Source organism: Sturnus vulgaris, chromosome 1 (assembly GCF_052056855.1).
Source record: "Sturnus vulgaris isolate bStuVul1 chromosome 1, bStuVul1.hap1, whole genome shotgun sequence".
Taxonomy (NCBI): domain Eukaryota; kingdom Metazoa; phylum Chordata; class Aves; order Passeriformes; family Sturnidae; genus Sturnus; species Sturnus vulgaris.
This window is the reverse complement of record NC_142243.1, coordinates 15624989-15648833: the sequence shown is the minus strand read 5'-3', so window position 1 is coordinate 15648833 and position 23845 is coordinate 15624989. Positions and strand designations below refer to the sequence as shown.

General features: G+C 37.6%; 1 protein-coding gene across 3 annotated transcripts in view; it reads left to right on the top strand.

Annotated features, from left to right (window-relative positions):
- Positions 1-23845, top strand: part of WAC (WW domain containing adaptor with coiled-coil) — a 53846-nt gene that overhangs the window by 13852 nt on the left and 16149 nt on the right. For 2 of the 3 annotated variants that reach the window (XM_014880363.2, XM_014880362.2), the window contains exons 4-9: positions 5919-6025; positions 6776-6891; positions 7452-7564; positions 8952-9260; positions 21057-21302; positions 23240-23362. In XM_014880363.2, the coding sequence (XP_014735849.1) occupies positions 5919-6025; positions 6776-6891; positions 7452-7564; positions 8952-9260; positions 21057-21302; positions 23240-23362 (1014 nt within the window). The remainder of the gene's footprint in view (positions 1-5918; positions 6026-6775; positions 6892-7451; positions 7565-8951; positions 9261-21056; positions 21303-23239; positions 23363-23845) is intronic. The other variant, XM_014880364.2, reaches the window with a different exon arrangement.

Below are 23845 nucleotides of genomic sequence, written 5' to 3'. Positions count from 1 at the left end.
ATAATAAGTAATGCCTTTGTATTTGCTGAGTATTGCATTAGTAAAATGAGTCCTTGACTTTAATTAGTTTTCTGCTCCTCACTTTTCCTTCTCAAGGTGTCTATTTCTTACTACCATTTTAGAAGAAAAATTAAATTATGAACAAAACTGTATGTTTACAGTATCATTTTCATCTGCTCTTGGTCATTTGTGCCACTCCATGTAGGTATGACTCCTGGTCTGTTTATGGTAATGTTTTTGGCTAATGTCTGCGAAATTCTGTGTGAATGGTAACTTAGAGAAAAAAAAAACTTCTTTACATTGAAGTGATTACCTTATGAATTGGATATTGCAAAACAGCAGAGACTTTCCTGTCCTGGACCGGCAGTGTGGCAGGAGAAAAGGGTAAGAATGAAATAAGGCTTCGTAAGAATTTTTGCTCAATAGACCTACTTGTTGACTGGTATAAAACATTTATTTGGGGGGGGGCATAATGTAGTTGGGCAGTGTAGTGATCAGGCTAGATTTTCTTTTTTTGGCAGAGCATTATGCATTCAACTTAATAGGTTATGAATTTCTGGAAAATGTTACTGCACAGTTGGTGTATTCTCTGAGGCCACTGCTCTGCTAGGAATATTGCAAGTTTTTATGCTTTTGGTTGCATGTGGAAGGCAGCCATGTTTATTTCAATACACCAGGCCACATAAAAATGCAGTGAAGAAAAATTGTTTTGTCTTACTACTTTTACATTTGGCAAATCAAAATGACCATGGTAGACTGTTCTGTTACTGCTGGCATGTTGGGTATTGTGTTCCTATTGTGTTGCTTTATTTCCTCCCATATGCAGTACTTTAGAGAGTGTTCTGCACAAAGATTTGCACTGAAGTAACAAAGCCAGTTGAAATAGACTTTAGACATTTTAATGTAGGCTTATCCTAGATAAATTTCTATCATTTATACTGTTTGAAGAAGTCTTCTTAATTAGTTTTCCCCATATAATATCACCACCATAAGCTATCTTGCTGTTTTTCTTTTAACAGCTAATTAGTATCTGTCACTTGGTAGTATTTTGTTCTTTTGAGGAAGTTCAGTTCTGATACTGTCTGTAGTTTAATGAATTTGCTTGCATATTAGCTGAGTGGTGGAACATGGAGTCATAGAAAGTATGGACGGAGTTGTCATAAATGTAATGACCTTCCTTGCTTTTCTGCTGCCCATTGTTTCTTTCCACATGCCTAATATGTGGGCACAGAAACGGTGACTTTCCTAAAGCCCTTCCTGAATCTCAGTTCCCTCTGGAGGGACTGAAGGAGCAGACCCATCTTTGAGTTCCAGCTGGTGAGCACTTGTAAACTTCCTTTATTTTGTATCTACACTGACACTTTAGTATGGAACAAAATGAGTTAGGATATTAACAAGGTATTCTTGTGGCTAAAAAGAAAACTTCACACGGTTCATCACTGATAGAGCATTTATGTTAACTGTCATGTGGTGCAACAGTATATATACTGCAGCTTTAATGTCTCTGTTCCAACTTGAGCATTTCAGTTGGAGATTTTATCATTTTGAAGCTGTACAATGTTATGAACCAAAAACAGTAAATTAGGCTAAGATACTTGGATGCCTGAGGATGGTGAATGCACAGTAATGTATTAGATTATTCTAATAAAGTGGCAAGAAAATTTGTTTTAGGTGGACTCAGGTGGATGTTGCGATTGCCAGTACAGGTTTTGGAAAGGAAGGAGTTTTGGTTTAGTCTTGAAATATGGCAGGGGGGAAAGGAGGGAAACTAGGTGGTTTATTAGAGCAGTTTGATCCTTAGTTAACTCAAAATTGGGACTTTTTATACTTACAGAATTGAAGTGTTGTTAATGGAGATGCTAATTAAATGTGATAATTGCTAGAGAAAGTTGACTATATTGCAAAATGGATTATTCTTATTTCAGCCTATGTTAAATCTGTTTTTCAAGTCCATCATAGTTTTGATCCCTTGTTACAGTTCAAAGTGTCTTGGATTCAGCAATTGGACAACTTTCAAAAACATTAAAATGAGTCCTAGTGTAACAGAATCTCAAATCTGTAGTAGGCATTAAGTCTATTTTGAATTGGTTCCCAGACTCTTGCTCTTTGTGCTTTCTGGTGATTTTCATGCATTAGTAAGGAAGATGAGATTTTTGTTGGAAAGACTAGGAGATAGCTGTGGTATTTTAACCTTGACTCTGACCTGCCCTTTGACTTGTTCATCACTAGGGAAGACTTGCTCACAATTGCACCACTACAGTATTATATTAGTGTAGGGCTGATGCCCTTGTTGGCCATCTTCCAGTTAGGAGTAGTTCTTTCCAGCTTTAACTGCTTTCAAAATAGTGATTAAACTGAGGAAACTCACTGTGATTGTGCAGTAAACATTTCCATGGGGAGTTCTGAAACTGGAGTATTTATATCACAATATAAATTTCCTTGTTGTGCATCAAAGATATATATATAAGCAATTGTTAAATCTGAAAATATGCTAATAAAGAGTACGAAAACAAGTCTTTGTTCCTCTTTCCTGAATAAAGTGCAGCTAGTAAGGAAGGTCTGACTGAGAGGAAAAGGTGATAAGTGCCATGAGGAACTGTCTCGGGACAGTTCCTAATCAGTTCCTAATCCCCTGTTTCTGGGGTATGGACTAGTCTTGGTGATCCTGTTCCCGTGATCTGCTTTGCCAGGTGTGCAGCTGGGAGATGCAGAGCTGGAGGCAAGTCACAGCCACCTTAAAATGGCTCGGGGTTAGGCTTTGCTAATTAGCATTCAAGTGAGGGGAACCCCCTTGTTTTTAGAGGTGGACCTCAGCTTGTGGGTTGCTTTCTGAGCTTTTAAATATATTCAACAACTTTCCCAGACAATTTGAGCTGGCACTGCTTGCTTGGCGGAGTTGTCAGATTCCTAGATGACTGCTGTGCATGGATTTAACCAAATATTAAAACCTTGCTGCCTCAGTATAAAAAAGGTAATTTGGGAATATGGTCTTCATGTTTACATGCAGTGTTTAAGCATTTAACTTGTTTGAAGTGCCTAAAATTCTTGTTCTCCAGAGTATCATCAGCTTTGGTCTTGTAAGCTTTCTAACAGCAAACAGCAGTTCAGCAGTCCTTTAGTGTGCTCGTTCCTGAAGTTTTGGTACAGATCCAAACATAAAGTGGTATTAACTGTAAAACAGAATGCAGGTATGGGTGGTGAACCCACACCTGTAATTACCCTAAGTGCCCCAGGCACCATCAGTGTGTATTTCTGGCCAGCCCTGTAACTGCCCATGTTGCTCGTCCTGGTGACCCGAGGCAGTCGGCATTGCTGGAGCAGCCATGATCAGTTTTTATGCAGCTGAGGCCGGCTCAGGTAGGACAGGATTCCTGATGGATGGAGCATGTGGGTGGACAGTCTGGGAGGACTGCAGCTCAGAGGCCCAGGGCCCCTTCTGAAGAAGCTGCTGCACAGTAGGTGTTCTCCTATCGGGGCCAGCTGGAGGTGGGTGTGACTTGCTGCAGCTGCTCAGATACTCTGCAGAGTGCTTTGGTGACTCAGTACTGGGGCTGGGCACAGTGTGAATGGGGGCATGCTGCTGAGCTGATACACCGTGTGGGGTTTGGAAGTCTGCACGGTGAATTTGAGGGGTTTGTTTATGGGTTGGATAGAATTGGCTTTACAATATTTTGTTGATATAATAGGTTGTTGTTGGCTCTTTCTCATGTTTGGAAAATGCCTGTTAGATTAGCTTCATGGTGGCGATGTATTTAGGCCACTACACTATTTAAAAATCACCATGTACATCTTGGACATGCTGAACAAAATGTAGTGATACTACATCCATGGGATTACAGTAAATGAAATGCATTGGTGCTTTCTGGTGTTTTGAAGGGACTGTTCAAACATAGCCATCTGGTAAATTTTCATCTCACTTTTTTCCTTGAAAAAGTGAGATGATTTCACCCCATAGCAGAAATTAATCAAAATACATCCGTGTTGAACAACCTACAAAAATACATTAAGAAATTTTAATGATTTTTATCTCTCTAGAAGGTTATAGTAAATAAAGAGTAAAAGAATGGCTAATACAAAAATATTAAACAAATATTTAACTGCATAATCGGTGTCTAAAAAAAATTGAGACTGTTGGTGTAACTGAGGAGTACAGCTTTGTAATTATGATATACTACTTCTATCTAGGGGAATCAAATGCATCCATAAATGGTTTTTTGTTGTTGTTGCTAGGCATGCACATGACAAGTGTGTGATGGTTGTAAGTATTGATTTGACAAGCCTAACTTGCCCCCATACTAAGTCATTCTGATTGAGCATGGAAGATACTTTTGGTGTAGGGTTATGGTCTAGCTTTTGAAAGACTGTATTTGAATATGAGACTTACTCTGTTTTCCTTATTTTTCCCCCTTACATCTTTTCAGAGAATAACATACGGTTTTAGCCAGCATAGTGTAGGGAAAGGTTTTGAGGTAGTGCTGGTTCGGGTTGCAGTAACTCATGTTTGTTCAAATTGACCTTTAACCTTTGCAGGGTACTAAACTGTTTGGTGGTGGTGTACCTCTTTGCTTTTGTGGTGGACTGTTTTTCTAACTTGCAGGGTTAAAGATGGGGAGAAAGAAGTTTGAAATAGTAATTTTGTCACTGCTTGTATAGTTAGAAGGCTCGAAAGACAGAATTTGCATTATAATGTGTCTCATTTTGCACCATACTGTGTCATTTAGTCATGTTCTCTGTGTGTAACTCTCAGAAGACTTTGAAACAAATATTTTATTTTTTTATTGCTCCATTCACTCCTGCCTATCAGTCCTTTACTGTTCTGTACTATAATTGCCTATAAGATAAAGTCTTTGCCATTTTCAAATCACTTTGACTTCATATTCATATTGCTACGAAATTTGTGAAGCTAGTGGTACTTCATGTAGTGCCCCTGGGTATTGAGAAATTTCTCAATAGGGAAATGGAAAATAAAAGCTGGGAGAGCGTTATATTTACAATATACAGGTTTTCCCCTGAAATATGTAAGAAAATTATTCTTCTTAGTTTGATATGATTTATGTGGACATTTAAAACCTAAAAAAAATCCCATCAAGAACAATGGAAGAGTTTTTACTTGCTTAGAGATTTTAGAGAAATGGGAGGCTTTAAGAGTAGGAAATTGAAAAGAAGATTGTACAGTGGAATGGGTGTCCTTGTTTCACTGTACATGGAACTGTTCAGGTGACTTGAGCTTAGGCACAAATACAGATCTAAAGATGTTGAGAATTATGTCCTTTCTCGTTTCAGCTGCTCAAGTGTTTTCACATTGAGGAAAACCAAGTTGCCTTGAAGAGAGCTGGTAGGGATGCCAGAAGCAGGTGGCAGTTTGGGAAGTGCTGCTTTTGGTGTTCTAGATGTCAGTACATTTATTGCAGGAAAATTTAGTCTGCTCGTAGGCATAAGCAGAAATAATTACCTAGAACTAATAACAGGTAGTCTCAAAAGAAAAAAGCATTACTTCAGTAAACTTAAAACCTGATTTTCTGCATCTAACCATGTAGGCTGTTGATAAGCTTATTTAAATTTTCTGATCTAATGTTGAGGAGAAAACGTCTTTTAATTTCTCAATTGGCATGTTAGGACTCTTAAAAACATCAAAATTATAAGGGCTGTTTGCTAGCAATAGATTAAAGTGAAAGTTAGACCAGTGAAGAGACATACTGCATTACTCTAATTATAAAATCTAAATGAGTTTTATGCTTCGTGAAAAACAAACATGCATGCGGTCTCTTGAAACACTTCTGCATCTGAACTATGCTGTGATCTGGGTTTTGGACAACTTGCCTTCTCCCCTCTTCTTTCACCTTCCACCTCCTTAGAATGCAGATGGTTGATTTCTTTAAAAGCATACATGGTGAATAGTCTTTTCTCTGTTCTTTCAGGGACCAGTTACTCTCCACAAGAAAATTCACACAACCACAGTGCTCTTCATAGTTCAAATTCACATTCTTCTAATCCCAGCAATAATCCAAGCAAAACTTCTGATGCAGTGAGTATTTGTGATTGATTTTTCAACCATGTGTTGCCCTGTATTTTCGTAATTTTGCCTAAGATAGGCAGCATATACATTGTGCTTGCGTTTTCCAACATCAGTCTTTATTTTATAAACACTCTGTAAACCCAACCTGCAGTTGTTATATGTTTTTAAAGTATTCTAATTGGTAATCATTAGAGCTTTGAGTTACCTGTCATTTATTTTAAAATATAACATTATTTAAATGACATAGATACAGAAATGTTTTTCATGAACTTTGTGGTAAATCTAGAGTGACAGTATGATTTTACTTATTTGAAATACATTACATATTACGAGTTTTAATCACTTCAGTATCAAAGTTTTAGTAGTTAGAGTGGTAGTTGTGAAAAATTGCCCAAACCCAAAATAGGTAAATTTGTGATCAGTAGAAAAAATTTGGAAAGACAGTAATTTTCAGGATGCTGTAAGGTGAAGGGAGCTAATGCTATCAGTATTGACCTTACTGTATCCCACTAAATGTACTATTAGATTTTGTTAAGGGGTTTAATGGGAATAAACCAGAAGAAACTATTGCAGAATGCAAACTGGAGGATACTGGTCATGTGTTCAAGCTATCAATGAAACGGGCACTTAGAGGTGGTGGAAAGCAATGACATGGGTACATAAAAGGGTGACATTTAGTAGTTTTAAAAACAGTGAAAGCTATTAAATTTGTGTATTAAAACTCTCAAGTAGTCTTTTGTCCAACACTGTATTTTAAAGGCTTACGATTCTGCGGATGATTGGTCTGAACACATCAGCTCTTCGGGCAAAAAATACTACTACAACTGCCGAACAGAAGTTTCACAATGGGAAAAACCAAAAGAGTGGCTGGAAAGGTATATGTTTGTATTTGTTTGAATTGTATGAAGAACAAATATTCTTAAGCACGTTTCAGAGCAGTCGAGCTTATCTAATAGATTACTGCTATAAAAGATTGTGCTCCTAGTCTGCTGTGTTTCTACCCTTACCGTGACCTCTGGTACCTCTTTTATCTCTTGACAGAGCCTGAGAGGGAAGTTGGTTTGTGTAGGGATGATGTTTTTGGGTTGTTGTTGTTAGGGGGACAAGGGGGTTGGTTGGTTTGGTTTTTTTGTTCTGGGGTTTATTTGTTTGTTTTAGCTGAGTTTTTGTTTTGGACTTTTTGAGTGTTGTTTTTAATGTTTTGTTTTGGCGTGGGTTTTGTTTTGTTTTGGTTTTTTTTTACATGAGTAGTAATCTCAACTGGTATATTATGGGCTTCAACAAGCATGGATGTAAAGAAGCAGTGTCTGGAGTTAGCAAACTCCACCTGTAGCAGCAAGCTCTTAACAGTTTATTCATCTCATGTAACTTACAGGAATTGTTATATTGTTGGATAATGTAAATTCTTACCTAGCTTTCATTTTCTTTTCTTCAGAGAGCAGAGACAAAAAGAAGCAAGCAAAATGTCAGTTAACAGTTTTCCAAAAGATAGGGATTACAGAAGAGAGGTGATGCAGGCGACAGCTGCCAGTGGGTTTGCCAGTGGAAGTATGTGGTTTTTTTTACAGCAATATATTCTTGCCTTGTTTGCATTACTGTTTTCTTTTCCAAACTTCAAAACTGTAAAACATCCCTTTCCTTAGCTCTTTTCCTCATTTTTTCATACATAAAAACCAAAGTGGGTAACACAGTTAACTCTCCCAAATGTTGTTTCTTTAAATAACTTTACTAGTGCAATATTTGCTTAATGCTTTTCATGGTGCTCCTCCTTTTTGTGGCTTTTATTGTCGAGTCTAATTATCTTCATGGGTAGTTACTTAAACAACTTGCATAATCTGTAGTTTAGTTGGACTGTCATGAGACCTGCTAATGTCATATTCTGACCTTAAAAATAAAGCTTTCACGTCTAAAAATAATAACCTAAATCAATGGATTTTGATACCATGGTTTTCAGAGGCTTGTGTACCAATACTCTTAGCAAAATCATTCCTGGACTAGAAATTTCTGTAAATTGGAAATTTTTGTCCTGATACCTAGCTTTAATCTTTGGCAATTTTCTTTTGGAAAAGAGTTGTACTGTGAGATTCTGTCTGTATGCTGATGTAGTTTGGGTAAATTTGTATCATAGTTCTCATGGTGGTTTAAGAGTAGAAGCCCAAGTATTATTCTTCACCCACGCTCATTGGATTTGACAAGGTTCATACGTATAAAGGGGTATTTTTCTGTGTGCACTGAAACTTACTGCATATGCCAAAATATACTGGACGCAGCAAAAAGATAGTAGTCATGCATAATGCAGTGAGTATTTCTTTTGTGACAGGTGAAAATGTAGGAATCTATTCGCTGTGTTTACTTGGTATGCTCACTGAGTAGCATATTTTTAAGTCTTTGATCATGTGACCAGTGCAGATTAGTCATTCATTTAATATATATGTCTTGAATTAACTGTAAGTAAGCTTGTTGTAGTAGTACTCGAGTGACATGAAGAGGAATTCTTTGAAGGCTAGAATGTGAAACTGCTAAATTATACTTGATGTTCAGGGTTTTTGACGAACAAAAGAAAAATGGCACAAATTTTCTCTTCACACTAAATATAAGATGGAAATAATAGATCTTGATTTAGATTTTTTAGGAGACTTCAAAAGTTAACTTGACTGTAACACTCATTATAAAGCAGCCTTTCATCAAAACACAATTCTTAACTGGAACTCTAAATCAAGCAAAGGTCAGAGAAAATGCATTTTGTCAGTGAGTAGAATTAAATTTTGCTTTTTTTGATGCTGATCTACTTGAGGCTTTTTTAATCGTAAGAAGTTCAATCAGCTCTAGTTGTTGGTGTGCAGCTGTATTAATCAGTCACTGCAATCTTAGACTTGTTTCTAATTTAATCTTTTTTTTCTTATTGCAATGTTACTTGGGGAATCCTGAAAAAAAGTGGAAGACAAGCATTCCAGTGACACCAGCAGTATGCTCCCACAGAATATTTTGTCTCAAACAAGCAGGCACAATGACAGAGACTACAGACTGCCAAGAGCAGAGACTCACAGTAGTTCTACTCCAGTACAGCATCCCATCAAACCAGTGGTTCATCCAACTGCTACCCCAAGCACTGTTCCTCCTAGTCCATTTTCTCTACAATCTGATCACCAGCCAAAGAAATCCTTTGATGCTAATGGAGCATCTACTTTATCAAAACTGTCTACATCCACATCTTCCATCCCTGCACAGAAAACAGAGAGAAAAGGTATGTCTGATGAAATTCCCTTCAGTATTCAAGATGATGCATCGCATTGCTTGTTTAAAGTATGTTAGTACTAAAATTTAAAGATTTTTTTTTTGCCTCTTTGATTGTATGTGCTTAGAACCTGATTTCTGTTTTGATGTTTTTACTTTCCCCTAGACCCCATTTGCTATATCCTACACAACTTCAAATTGACACTGTATATATTTGCTATATTCTGGCTTATTCTGCAAATTAACATTTCAAATGATAATTTGAAAGATGTGTTTTTGTAGAACATATTTTAATTCTTGTCTTCTCTCTTGTTGTTTTGAATCTTTGCCATTTATTTGAGTTGTTATGTAGTTACACAATTTGAAAGTCATTTTGGACCATTATGTTTTATGAACTGCTGTTACTGTTTGGAATACCAGTGACAAACCTTTCAATCAACACAAGCACAATTCTTACAGGAAGCGAGAGTTTCCTACATGTTTGTAAGAGTTAGTCTGTTTTGGTCGGTAACTTGAGAAATACTGGATCTTCAGTTCTAAATCTGCTGATAATAAGTGTTTATCTGATAATACCTGTTAGATACAGTTAGAGCAAAGCAAAGACCAGGACTTCATTGTGCATTGTTTGTGACCTTTCAGACATCTGTCTTTTAGTTAGATTTACTTCATTATTAGGGCTGAAGAGCTCAAGATTGTGAGAATGAAATGTGTGTCATTAATGATAGTGTGTTACTTTGGTGTAGTTGAGTTTTAGAGAGTGGTATTGTGCAAGAAAATTCAATTTTGAGGGCTTTGGGAGGGAGAAAAGTAATTTTTGATAATCATGTTGTGTTTTAATTTAAAATATTGTATAATTAATATGTAATTCAATTATTTTTTGAATGATGGCTTGTTGCCTTGTCCATACTTGCAAGTTGGCCTTTTTAAATAGTTTTAAAAAGAAGACCAAACAGGCTGTGGTCAGACACTGGTCTTGTACTCTGTTTTCATGTCTTCCACTTTTGTTTATTAAAGACTTCAAACTTCTACACAGACTTTAAAACAGCTGGCCACTCAAAATACTCAAACAATAGCATACACTGACAAATACTGTAAGGCAATTGTGCATGTAAAGCAATTTATGTTTTTTCTTGGCACTTTGTGCAATTTTTACATAACCTGGCTTATGAATACTGACTGTAAACTGCAGAGAAACAAGTTATTTTCCTATTCAACACAATAATGCACGAAGTAAGATGTCCTAGTTCAAGCATCGTTCTTGTACTGAGTTCAGTAGTTACCTGTTTCAGTTAAGCCTCTATTTTCTGATATTAGTTTGATGCACTTGTACACATTACAGTGCAAAACGTCTGTGTCAAGTGTTCTTTCCTTTAGCATATCTACTCCGTTTCCATTTCTCTAGTTAAAATACACTTAAAACCCCTCCTACTATTATTCAGTTCTGGCATGTTCTTGATTCCTGTTTGGTGTGGGATCAGATTTCATACTGGATATTCTTGTGCTGCTTTACTGCACATCTTCATTAATTGAACAGCTGACTCTTACAGCAATTGAAGGAACTTCACATTCTGACAACTGCTACAGATGTTGACAGAGAGTTCTAATACTTCTTACATACAACATTAATTTGAGAACATGCAGCTGGGTATAATATTGAAAACAATCACACAGGGCAGTCTTGATACTGTAAATTTTACTTTAGAATCTCTATTACCATAGATGGTTCCATATTAAATAATTCACTGCATTTCTGTACTCTTAGGTGTTTTTTAAATTTTTATGTGGTTTAAATGAATAGATTCTTTGTAATAATCATGCCTCATTGATCTGTTTCATGGCACTTGACTGTGAGCAAATATTGTACTTACTGAGCTTCAGAAAAGAGTGGATTTCAGAAAATTAGTAAATGAAGAATTAGAATAGTTGAATGTTGGGCTTGAAATTCTTACTCTAGAAAATGGGGATTTTTTACATGTTGCTTTACCTCTTGTACAGAAACAGGAGAATTCAGTGCAGGTGCTGTCTTGATAAAAGGACATCAAAGAGTACATTCAGTTGACTTGCCTTTTTCTGAGGAATGTTGGACTGTCTTTTTAAGGAGATTAAACCAGTGAATTTTCTGTAGCATTTTGCATATTTAAACTTTAAAAAAAAGGAAGAAGCAGTGCCTTGGGTGATTTACTGTTACTCATTCTCTCAGAGGTGACTGTGAACCTGCAGTACTAGAAGTATGCAGTTTATAAAGTATTTTTTGTAGCTGTTATACAAATTGAAAATACAATAATTGTCCTGAGACACTTGGTTCAATCTTCTAAAAGTGTCTTTGCAGAACTGAAAATAGTTCAAGACGTTTATGTTTACAGTAGTAAAGCAAATAGCCTTTGATTTTCTTTTTCTGTTCACTGACTGTGCCATCCCTCTCTTTCTAAAAAGAGGTAAAACTGTATTTTTTTGCCTATAAAAATAGGTTGGTCCAAATGACTGAATAATATATACAGTAGTCCTTCCTTAAATGAATTCTTGCTTCTTGTGAATGTGTTGCTGGCTGCCTTATGCTAGCATATATGTACCACTGTTTTAATAGTTCTGATTTCAGTGTGTATTTTTTTAAGCAGTAATAGTTTTGAACAGCAGAACAAGAGCAAAACACAAAACCCAACAACAATGCTTTTTTCAGCTGAATCTCTTTTGCTGCAGGGGTATGTTGTAGTCCCACAAGGAGATTGAATAAAATCCCTGGCTGAACTATAGCTCAGCTGTTAGCAGTAGTCCTCTGCCCTCAATGGCTGGCAGTAGTGGAGAGTTCCTGGGGAACTATTTGACCTCTACCCTTTGGTTTGAATGTTCCAGTCAGAATCTGCTGCTTCTGTTTGTGCTCACTGTGAGTGCTTTATGCAGGTAAAGTGTGGGGTTGCTTTTCCTACTTTTTGGCTGCTTTATCTGTAGGTCACATCACATTTTCCTATTTCTAATTCAGAATGAAATGTTGTATTGTCCATATCTTAACAGTGTGTTTGTCTGTAGGATACTGCTTCTCACACCTTTTCTCCAAGTCCCATCAGGCAGCACTTCTGTTTCTAGTGCAGCAGTACTCTAAAACTTCCATGAGAACACAGCAAGCTGGCCAGTGCAATGCTGGGTGGGTTGTGTTGACTCTGGTGCTTCTTTTCCTTTTCTCACCCCTGTGGTTTTCTTGTAACACTTGCTAGTCTTTAGTGGTCAGTTATTAACATTGCTTCTGGTATTGTTGCATCTTCTTTGGCTGAGTTTTGCAGTTTCAAGTATATTACTCAATTCATTTGTCGGTTAGAAAAAGTTACACATGACGCTGTTAGTTTCTTCCAATACTTTATACTTGGTTGCTGAACATTGCTGTCACATTTATTTTGAGAGCGGAGGTAAAAAAAATTCAGTTTTTAGACTGGAGTAGTCCAAATGTGAGAAACAGGGATTTTTTTTTTTTTTTGTATTTTAGATAATTTGAGGATTTTTGAATATCTAGTTGCTATTGTTAGTATAGTTTCATTTGGTCAAATGTGTTTGCAGAATGCATTGCTTTTCAATATTCATGTGTTTTTGATGTGGCTTACGGTCCTTAGTCGATCAGAACTGTACTACGTAAAACAGATAAACGTGACTGTGAGTGCTCAGAGAGCTCAGTTGGTGGACTGTACACTCCAGGTGCTTCAACACAGAAAATGTGTTATGATTCTTAATCATCAGCAGAAAAAAAGCAATTCTGTTAGCTGTTCTAGGTAGTAGTTTTTTAATCAGTGAAGCAGAGATGAGGCTTATAGGACAACAAGATACAAACTTCTGAAAATTTTATAATGCAGTTTTCCTCCCACTGAGAGTACACATGCCTAATAGTTGCTATCAGTGCAAAGATAACAGCTCAAGCTCACAATAAAGTGGTTGGGTAATATTGTATTGTTGACTCCAAAGGACTTTGGATGCATTTGTTTTGTTTTATGTGGATAAACATTGCATCAATAGTAGAAGCTATTTTGGAACACTCAAAGAGTCATTTTAATAATTTAGGAATCATCTAGTCAACAGTAGTCAATAACTTCCATGTCATTAAAAATAAATCATTGTTGATATAAATCAGAATAAGAGGAAGCTAATATATAGCATTAATTTAAAGCTAGTCTTGCAGGGAGTACTAGTATGTTAGCTGTCAGAAAGAGGGCTGTGAAGGAAAATCCTTCCTTCACAAAAAAGGTATTTCCCAGTTTTGTTCTTCTTTCCGCATCCACTTCTCTGTCATGCTCATGTGCCTGATGTGTTTCATGATGTTTGAGGGCTTCAAGTGCACTTAAGAACTACAGGATTGTATTATTAATAAGCATTTTTAAAAACGCTAGTAAACCAGAAAAATAGTGTTTAGATGTTGGAAAGTAAACTTTATTCTATGGCAGAATAAACAACGAAACAGCCTCTCAGAAAAAAGGAATTGGGGAGGAAAAGAAAGGAGTGAGGAGTTTCTGCTTCTATTTGTGGAAAAAGCAGGGGAAATGCCTACACCCCAGTGAGTGATATCTGAGGGTTTTTGTCAAACAGATATTTTATCTTGAGGACTTCTGAGTAGTTAAATTAACTTCAAAAGGCAAAACTTGCAGGCTCTGTACAGCATCACAAATTAAACCAGGTTTTAACCTTCGTAGTTACGTTATTCAAAAATGGATGTGAAACTGTTTGGAGATTTTGTTTTTGTTAGCAGTATTTCTAGGATTTAGTATCCTGTCTGAGCCATGAAGTAAAATAGATGGGTTTAAATGAAGCTAAAGAAAGTTGCGACTATATACAATTAAGTTGTAGTAGTTTCCATCACAAGGAGTTTCCTTTTTTGGAGAAGAGCTAAAGATCATGGGTTGAGATAAAAACAATTTTCTGGAAACAGCAATGAAATAAGAAATGAACAGTAAAAGCAGCATTATTAGAAGGGTATATAAGAGAGGTGAAAAGTTCCCGTATGAACAAAGGCTCACCACGGGGGAGCCACAATATGGGAACTACTGCCACCTTCTCTGACTGGAGAAGGACTCCCTTCCCCAGCCCTGGCAGTGAAGTGAGGCGATACAGAATAACTGCCCTTCCTGGCTACTGCAGAAATTAACCCTGTGCTGGCCAGAATCAGGATGTTATCCACCCTTTATTCTGTACCGCCTATGTCATGCCCAGATCCTACACCTTCCAACTGCTGTGCTCCCAGTTAATTGCAAGATGTGTAAGAAGGTTCTGATTGGTATATCTGAAGCAGTCTGTACTCACTGTCTATGGTAGTGATAACATACAGTGACAGTGTAATTCGGCAGCCAGTATTTTGAAATTCAACATTACAGACTGTTCTCACATAAGAATCAAATCCCCTTGAGGTACACATAGTGTCTCTCTGCCCCTCTGCATTACCCACCAAATGCACCCAGCTCCTTGAGCAAATTATGGATGAGTTTTGCCTTTGCCTGAGGAAGGACTAGTTCAAACTGTCTTCCAAAACACATTCTTCGTATGTGCCGCAGGGACTTAATGCCCTTCTGTGGTACATGGAAGTTTTGTTTGGACAGGGCCAGCTCGCTTGGTAGAGTTTCTGGTATTAAATAGATGGCCTTTGCTAAATGCATCTCCCAGTGTTTGTTTGAAGGTCTTACCACTTGCTGCTTTCAATGTGGTTTTTAACAGTCCATTGTACAGTTCAATTTTCCCAGAGGCTGGTGTGTGATAGGGAGTATTGTATACCCACTCAATACTGTGGCCCAGGTGTCTATGAGGATGTTTTTGAAATGAGTCCCATTGTCTGATCCAATTCTTTCAGGGTACCATGTCGCTACAGGACTTGCTTTTCACGGCCCAAGGTGGTGTTGCAGGCAGTGGCATGAGGCACAGGGTATGTCTCCAGCCATCCAGCGGTTTTTGCTATCATTGTAAGCATGTAGATAGAGCTTGCCATGGTGGGTTTGTGGAAGTGAGATACAATCAATCTGCCAAGTTTTCCTATACTTACTTTTCACCATCATCCACCATAAAATGGGGGCTTTACCTGCTTGATCTGCTTGATTACAGTGCGTGTTTCACAGTTGTGGATAACCTGGAGGTACTGTCCATGGTTAAATCCAGCCCTCAGCCCTGTCAGTATGTTGCATCTCTTTCCTGATGATGTGAGATGCCATGAGCCCACTGAGCTAGAAATATTTCACCTGTATGTTGCCAGTCCAGATGCATCAGAGACACTTTTATCTTGGCAGCTTGGCCCACCCATCTGTTGTTGCAGTGTTCTTCAGTAGCCCAGCTCTTGGGTATCTGCATGACAGACTTTCACAGTCAGCTTCCCTACCTGAGCAGTCGTGTCTTGCTGCAATACAGCAGCCCAGATGGTTTTCCCTCTCTAGTGCCAATTAGTCTTTTTCCATCAGTCCAGCCACCCTCACAGAGGGCTGCTGTCTGTGACTCATTGTAGAGATAGAGTGTTGGTCATTTTGTCTCATTCAGTGATATCTAAAACTAGGTGGATGACTTTCAGCTCTACAACTTGACTTGATCCACCTTGTCCCTCAATAGCTTCTGTGGCTTGCCTCGTACTCTGTACTCTCTACAGCAGCTTTCCATTTTCAATGTGTCCCTACAATACAGCAGGAACCATCAGTGAAGAGACTATCACTTTTCATTTGATGGTAGCTGATCTTCCACCCCACTTCCTCATGTCCTCTGTTTTGCTCATAGAAAAGACACAGGTTACCTTGTCGTGTGTGTCTCCTCTCTCAAGCAGGGTGGTGACAGTAGCAGAGACTCTGGTCTGTACTGCAGGGCATGGGACATTTCCTCATTGACTTTTTCAAGTCTGTCCAAAGTCTTGGATAGTCTCCACAGCTGAGGTGTGGGTCAAGATGATCTTAATATTGCTGCAGTTGGGTAGTCACATGAAGCACTGCTTGTTCTCTTTTCATCGACATTAATGCCAGTGAGTTGGCGTATGACAGTGGCATGCTCTGTACAAACTTCTGCTACATGGATTGTGTGTACTGGACGTGATCTGAACGTACAGGAGACTGCTTGTTATTTGAATCTCTGTAGATATTACCTCCAGCACATCTGATTCACATACTGGATACCCTTTTTCCATGGCATTCTGCCTGGTGGGGTGCACTACTAGATTGTCCTTGAGACAATGCCTTGCCTTCTGCATGAGAGGAGTCACCTCCAAAGGCTGAGAGTGTGTCTTTGTCCCAATTCCCTTTTCAATGCCCATGTCCCAGGACAGGGATCCCAGTCGCTTGGCTTCACTACCATCTCGTTTCGTATCACGGGCCTTGCTACCTCAGCATTGAGCAGCTAGGTCACCAGGGATTCATCTGACTGGCAGCTGAAATCTTTCTGCATATCTCACAACCCAGGGACAGGGATTGGGTGATTATTTTTGGCCCTTCTTCTTCCTGCTGTTGCGAGGGTTCTACTTCCTCTTCATCCCTTGCTAACTGAACTGATTTGATCTTGTATTTCTTCTTTTGTACAGGGGCAGCTGCTACAGGTTTTTCTTCAGGTTCAGCAGCTGTTTGCGTGGTCTCAGTGCGTGTTTGTTTGTTTTCCTCCTGTTCTCCCAGAGGGACTCTGCTACTGAATTGTGTCTGGTAAAGAGGAGCCAGTGCCCAACATAATTGCAGTGATTTGCTCCCCTCTAGAGATGTCACATATTCCTCCTTGAAAATACTCTGTTGCTTTATCAGGATCCTGTAGTTGTTCAGGGGTGAACTTCAAAACCATTGAAGCAGAGAATTTTCCCCAAAACTGGCCCATTTTCTCCCACGTTCCCTACCACTCGTGACAATCCACCTGCAGGATAGACCTTGTTAGAAATCTCTCTCTTGACTCTAAATGTGATATAGACTGTACTCAAGAGACATAGCAACAAGACCACGCTATTCTAAAAAACCAGAGGAAATCCAAAATTAAAAAAGCTGGTTTAACACGCATGAAAGAGAAAAAGGGGATAAAAAGGTGGGGACCTGTCCCTGTTCCCCCACAGACTAGGTACAATTTAGTGGACCGCCAGAGGTGGGCCTCAAAGGAAGGGTAAAAAACTGAACACTGAATACTGAACACAGCAATCCTGATCCCTCTCTCTCCCTGCTCTGAAAAAACTACCATGGTAGGCACACAAGGCATACATATAATATACATATATAGTATATACAGTGTTAGGTGCCACAACCATGTGAACAGACCAAGCAACATTGTGACCATTGACTCCCTGCCTGGTACAGCAAATGCTTAAATCAAATTTGTTTCAAATCGCTCTGCTCAGATCTGATTATCTCAAGCCTTTGTTCCCCAATGGGTGACACATAAAGCTATTGAGGTTTATGATCAGTGTTCCCCATGCACTGTTCATTCACTGCTTCCTCTCTCTCCCCTGTGACAGGCTAGATAGGAGAATTGGAGGCACAAAAGGAAAAGATTGCAGGTTGAGATAAGAAAAATTTACAGGAATCAGCAATGAAATAAGAAAGGAACACTAACAGCAACAACATTAATGAAAGGGTGTGCAAGAGAGACAATTCACACTATGGCACTGGAAAACAACTCCCTTTCCCCTGCTCCTGGGAGTGAAGTGGTATAGAATAACCAGTCCTTCTGGCTACTCCAAAAATTAACCTTGTCTTGGCCAGAGCCAGCGCAGCTACTTACTACTAACAAGAAATACTTGAATTTCTACCAATATTTTTACAGGGTTCTGGCTTTTTTTTTTTTCCCAGAAACAGGTTTATAGCTTGAATTTCAGTAATAATAAATTAATTTGTGTAATGCAGTGATGCTCTGAACAGTCATTTTACTCTGTGTCCGCTGTTAAATACCAATTCTAATGTGTACATGTAGGTAGTCATAATCATAGAGACGCATTCTTTTATAACATTTAGTGTTTTGATTTTGAGTTGTTAAACATCTCAGAAGATTGGAAAGTTAGCATTTTAACATTAGGCATTATCCTTGCTTTGTATCTTTTCTCTAGATTTAATAGGGTGATTGTACAAAAATACCTTTCATAGATATATTTTAACACGTACGTAAATACCTGGTGTAATATAGCTATGAAATAGTGTATTGTCTGAAAAAAATAACTTGGCTGTATTGTGTAGATGCCATTCAGTGTGCATTTTTATAGCATAAAATCTCAAACTAAAACAGTTTTACAGGCCTTGTGGAATTCACTGGTTTGAGTGACATGTTTTGAGTTCTGTTATTCAAGAAATAAGTGAATACCCAGAACTGGGTGGGTATAAGGTTTATTTTAACTGCCTTGTTAGCTTGAGCTTGTCTTTGATTCAGTGTATTTTCTATTCAGAACTGCAGCATGGGCGAAAAGCACTTCCCAGCTGTTTGGTATGGTGATATGGTTTGAGGGTCCGGTTATTGCTTACATGACTAAATAACACAGTAGTGAGTTGCTTCTTTACTTACAATAACTTAATGTTTAATTGTGAAGACAAGCCTAAATACATTAAATATGTTTTGAAATAAGTGCTGGCAGTTGCTCTGTATCCTTTTTTCATTTTGAAATGAGACTATTTTGTGTTTTGGGTTTTTTTTAATGATTGTTTTTCTGGTAAGGTTCTCAAAACTGTAGGTAGCAGGCTTGTTCATATAAGTACTAACGTGTCCCATTGTGCTTATTTCCCTTGCTTTTGTCTGTCAGTGTATCTTGATCTTACTTGGACTATGACAGATCCAAGTTCAATTTAAACTTCACATGTTTTTGTTTTGTATGATAAGATTCTTGTTTATTAGGTGTGTCTCGGCCTGCAGTTGTCTTAATGTTTATTTTGAATATTATAACATATGATTTTATATGCAATATTTATAACCAAAACTTTTACTAATGACTTAGTGTTTTAATGGTAACTAATACCTAATCAGCTGTCCTAGTTCAGGTGTTAATGAAAACCATACAGAAATTTTGTAACTGGTTTTGCTTTTTTCCCTGCCTTCAATCTTTGTAACCCTTTTTGTCCCTTTTTAAGTTGTTCTTACCAAAGCTCCTGGCCAAATGACCAGGTCCCTTCACAGATACATTGCAGCCAACTCTGAGGAGACTGTAACTAGATACGGGCACATCTTTTTCAGATTTTCACCTGAAACTCCAAAGTATGTCTTTGTGTCTTGGCTGTTGCATCCTTTCAAGCTTTCAAATTTGGATTCTTCAGCAGGTTTTTTCCTGTTCAGATTTCTCAGCTGCTTGTCTGAAAAAAGTTTTCTGGAGTATTTGTGACCTTTATACTGTAACAGCATGGGAGTAGAAATCCTCTTCCCAGTGAGATTAGAAATCTTAGTGAAAAGATTTACATGTTTTTACTCCCTTCTGTAATTTTTTATGTTTATTTTTTTAGGGTTCTTCTCCAAATTAGTCTTGGAAGTTGCAGTTAAGGTTATTGGAATACAAAAACTGTTAGAAATTCTGTAAGATTTAGTAAAGTGAATAGTAGTAAAGTAGTAAAACAAAACAAGACCTTTTCATTTCTTTACTAATAAAGTCAGCATCATCTTACTTTCACTGTTTCTCCAAACAAAAAAAAACCAAGCACACCCTTAAATAAAATAACTTCCCATCCCATTTTCCCAATTCATTTAAACTTTTGCCTGTAATGTAGACTATCCAGGTTGACCTTCTCTGCCCAGTTTAAGGTGGGTTTAAAATTCAGGTCTTCATTACTGTAGGCAAACATCCTGCATGAGATCTTGGATCTGTAGCTTTACGCTCTGCATCCAACTTCTTTGGTGCTGTAGAGGTGTTAGTCTTGACTGACTTTGGGGGCAGGGGTCTCTGAGGGTTTAATGAGGATGAGGGAAGGGGAAGCTAAGATTAAAGTATAATGATCCAGGTTTTCTTAAAGGAAGGATATTTGAAGTGATTGATGGTACATCTGTAGTAAGTTGAAACACTTTCATTGCAGAGATTTCTCATGGTATTGGAATGGAAGAGCAACTTTCTGTTAAGTGGAAGTCATATTTAAAATTAATTAAATAATTCATATTAATCAGAACAAATTGCCATACAGTATAATTGAATTTAAGTACTATGTATTTCTGTGGGTAATAAGTGGTAATATTTCCTAAAATGGTATTAATAAAATAAAGGGTATAGGTCTTAATGCTTCAGAAGAAGCTGACAAGTTAAAAATTTATTATGGGCAGATTAATTTTTAGCTATTTTTCCACTCTGCTGTGGGGATGGTAACAGCACTGTTTTTACATTTCTAGTACAGCTCATTATCCTTTCTAAATCCTCAGTAATATAGCTGTATTTTGTTCTGACAGACTTATCTTTGTGGCATCTTGTACTGGTCTCTTCATAAGTGAAGCATGACTTATACCCGCCCCTCAGATTTGGCACAGTAGCCTATATGTGAAATTCATGGGCTCTAAGGTTTTGTTCATAGTATATAGGAAGATTGAAATCATAAGTAAAAATGTAGAATGGGAGTGTAGGCGCAGTAAAAGAAATGATAGGAAATTTTGGTCCATATTTGCCATAAAAGCTAAAGAAAAAAATGTCCATTTTTAATACTGGCTGCTTTTCATCCAGTATCTTGAAGTAGCAAAGTTGCGTGTGTGTGCTTATAATAAATATTAGGTTCAGTAGTGTAAATTGCATTAGAAATTGGCTATCTTCAATTTTTGTTCTACTAATGTTGAGAGTTTTGTTCTTAAAATGGTAGTTAGGCATTTGATCTTCTGAATTTAATTTGAATATTGTACTAGTGAGTTGTCAGGTTATATTGGGGAAAATGAAAAATACTTTCTGTCTTCTGTTCAGAGTCTGCATCTGTGGACAAGTCTGTATCCCATTCTTGCACAACTCCTTCTACATCTTCTGCTTCTGGACTGAATCCAACTTCTGCGCCTGCTTCATCTGCTCCTACAGTTCCTGTTTCACCTATCCCACAATCACCAATTCCTCCATTACTTCAGGACCCAAATCTCCTTCGACAGCTGCTGCCTGCTCTGCAAGCCACCTTGCAGCTTAATAATTCTAGCGTAGATATATCCAAAATCAATGAAGGTAAGGATTCTTTAAAGTTCATGTAATCTCTCATTTACATACATCAGTGTATTATTGGATACCAGGCTGTAGTAAATGAAAGCCTTATTGTAAATGAAAAGTGACTAAATGAATCCCTAGGCAAAGTGGAGATTTTTGTGGGGCTTTTTCCCATTAAACCTTCTCAACATTTAAGGTTCTCAAATTGATAAATGTTGATGTACATGAGCAGTCTAATTGAGACTGGTGACTTAATCTCTGTATCAGCATTTGTCTGTTGCACAATATTTTGCTAGAGCTCTTTGTTCTTTTGTTTCGTGCACTGTTCTTTGTTTTCTGTAGTTTGTGCTGCTGTTCTGTTAATGTGTGTTGCAATCAGTGAAACTTCTAGGGGTTCTTAAATCTTGTTGCCTAACAACTTTTTTCTTTGGCGTAACAAGTTAGCCTCTCTGAATACAGGTAGCGTATCAGTAACTTTGCTAGCCAGTGAAATTTTGTACATTTAATTGGTGTGTCCCTTAGATTTTTGTCACATTGGCTTAGTTTGTTAGAAGTCAGTTTATCACTTACCTATAGTGCCTTTGCTGCAAGAGCAGGTAGGGTTGATGTATTTTGAATGCAATTTTATCTAATGTGTCTGCATGTGACAGGCTGCTGATAAAGTGGTGTAGAATTTTTTTGTTTGCTTCTTGTGCACAGATCACCAATTTAAATAGGAAGTAAAACATTTACTTTTAGTTCTGAGAGTTAATTGTCTTTAACTTTCTGAAAGTGCAAATCAAGTAAGTGAAAATATGTACAAAATATTCTGTACCTTGCAATTATTTATCAGAAAAAGCTGTCAATTGCTTCCTTTTAATCAGCAAATATTCTGTCTTCATTCAGTACTAATAGGTGAGTAGATCACTGGTTTCTTTTTCCTGTGCGGGGGGAAGCCTTAAAACCGTAGTGCACTAGGTTGGATTGAAAAAAGGAATGTAATGGTTGTGTTGAAAAATGAAAGGTCCACTCAACTCCAATTGTATTTTATTAAAAAGCTGCCTGGTGAAATTTCTAGTAATTTTCTCTTGCCATAACTGAGCAGCAGCTGTGTATGTCTTGGAACAAGAGTGTTCATAATTGTTGTGATGGCATGAGGGCCTGGCTTTGTCTGTGTAGGCAGAGTGACTTCACCTTACACAGCAGGGCTGCCCTTACTGTGAACGTGATTCAGAGTTACTCTGTGCTGGTGAGTCAGTTTTTTTCAGGAGCGTGCATGGGTGGAATGTATGTTCAGGAAGTATCCCACAGAGCCTGTAGACCTTTTTGGAAAGGTTAGTTCAGAAGCTCGTGGTTCAGGGTCTTGTAATCTCATACTGCAAGATGCTGTTCCTGTATTATGCAGTTTTAAAATGGTTAAAAATGACCTTTTTTAACTTGGGGGGGGATGGCATGGGACAGCTAAATCCAGAACAGATAAGGGGTTTTTTTTATTAATAAGAAGAAACACAGATTTTTTTTGAACTTAAAAGATATTTGTTTTCCTCATGAACATGAAGTCTGCCCCCCATCTCTTTTAGTGAGTTAAAGTGATTATGCTTTTTGCTTTTTAAAAAAATTATTGCAGGGTAAAAAAACTTCACATACATTCTGCTTACTACAGTAGCAAATTGAAAGAATTTTCTCTTGCTGTTTACAAGAATTATTACTGATCCATAAGGTCAAGCAGAAATGTTGAAGATATTTTTAAAAGAATTTTTGTAAGTGTATATCTTTAAGTTAAAACTACTAAAGAAAGGACTTGCTAGACATTCCAAGTAAACTTGAAATCAAGTAACTGAAAATTCAAGTGGATCTTTGGTCGTGGTAGATATGGGAAGTAATCTGAAAGAAAATGTACCTTAAATGCAATTAAGCCAGTTTGAACAGTTTAAAGTGGTGGTCTAGAATTGTCAGTTAAACAGAATGTTTGTTTTCAGTTCTAACAGCAGCTGTGACACAAGCCTCTCTGCAGTCTATACTCCATAAAATTCTTACTGCTGGACCATCTGCTTTCAATATCACCTCCCTAATTTCTCAAGCTGCACAACTGTCTACGCAAGGTATTCAGAGTCTTTTTTTTTCACTTATGTAAATTTGTTACACAGTATTTTAAAAAGGCTGATACAGTTGTAGTATCTGTCTCTTGTCATAACTTTGGCCACACGGTGTGGGGAATGCTGAATGACGTCTTTTTCCAAAGAGAGGATAAAAATTTGTTACTGAAGAGCTGGAGCCTGACACACAACTAAGTAAACATGCTTTTGTCTCACCTTTTGGGATTTTCTTTGTATGTTAAGTAATTCTGTATGAGTAATATGAAACTTCTGTGAGACCGTCTCAATTTTATTTTGGGTTGGAATTCCGTGTTATTTAACAGTATAAAACACAACTCTTCCTTACTTCAACACTCATCTTGTAGTACTGTGCAACTGTGACTCTGTATGGTGGGAGCCTTTTTTTTCATCTTCCAGGCAAGATACTGTTTCAGGTGTTTCAATATGTTCTGGCTTGTAACTTAATAAAATAACTTTAAAACTTAGATT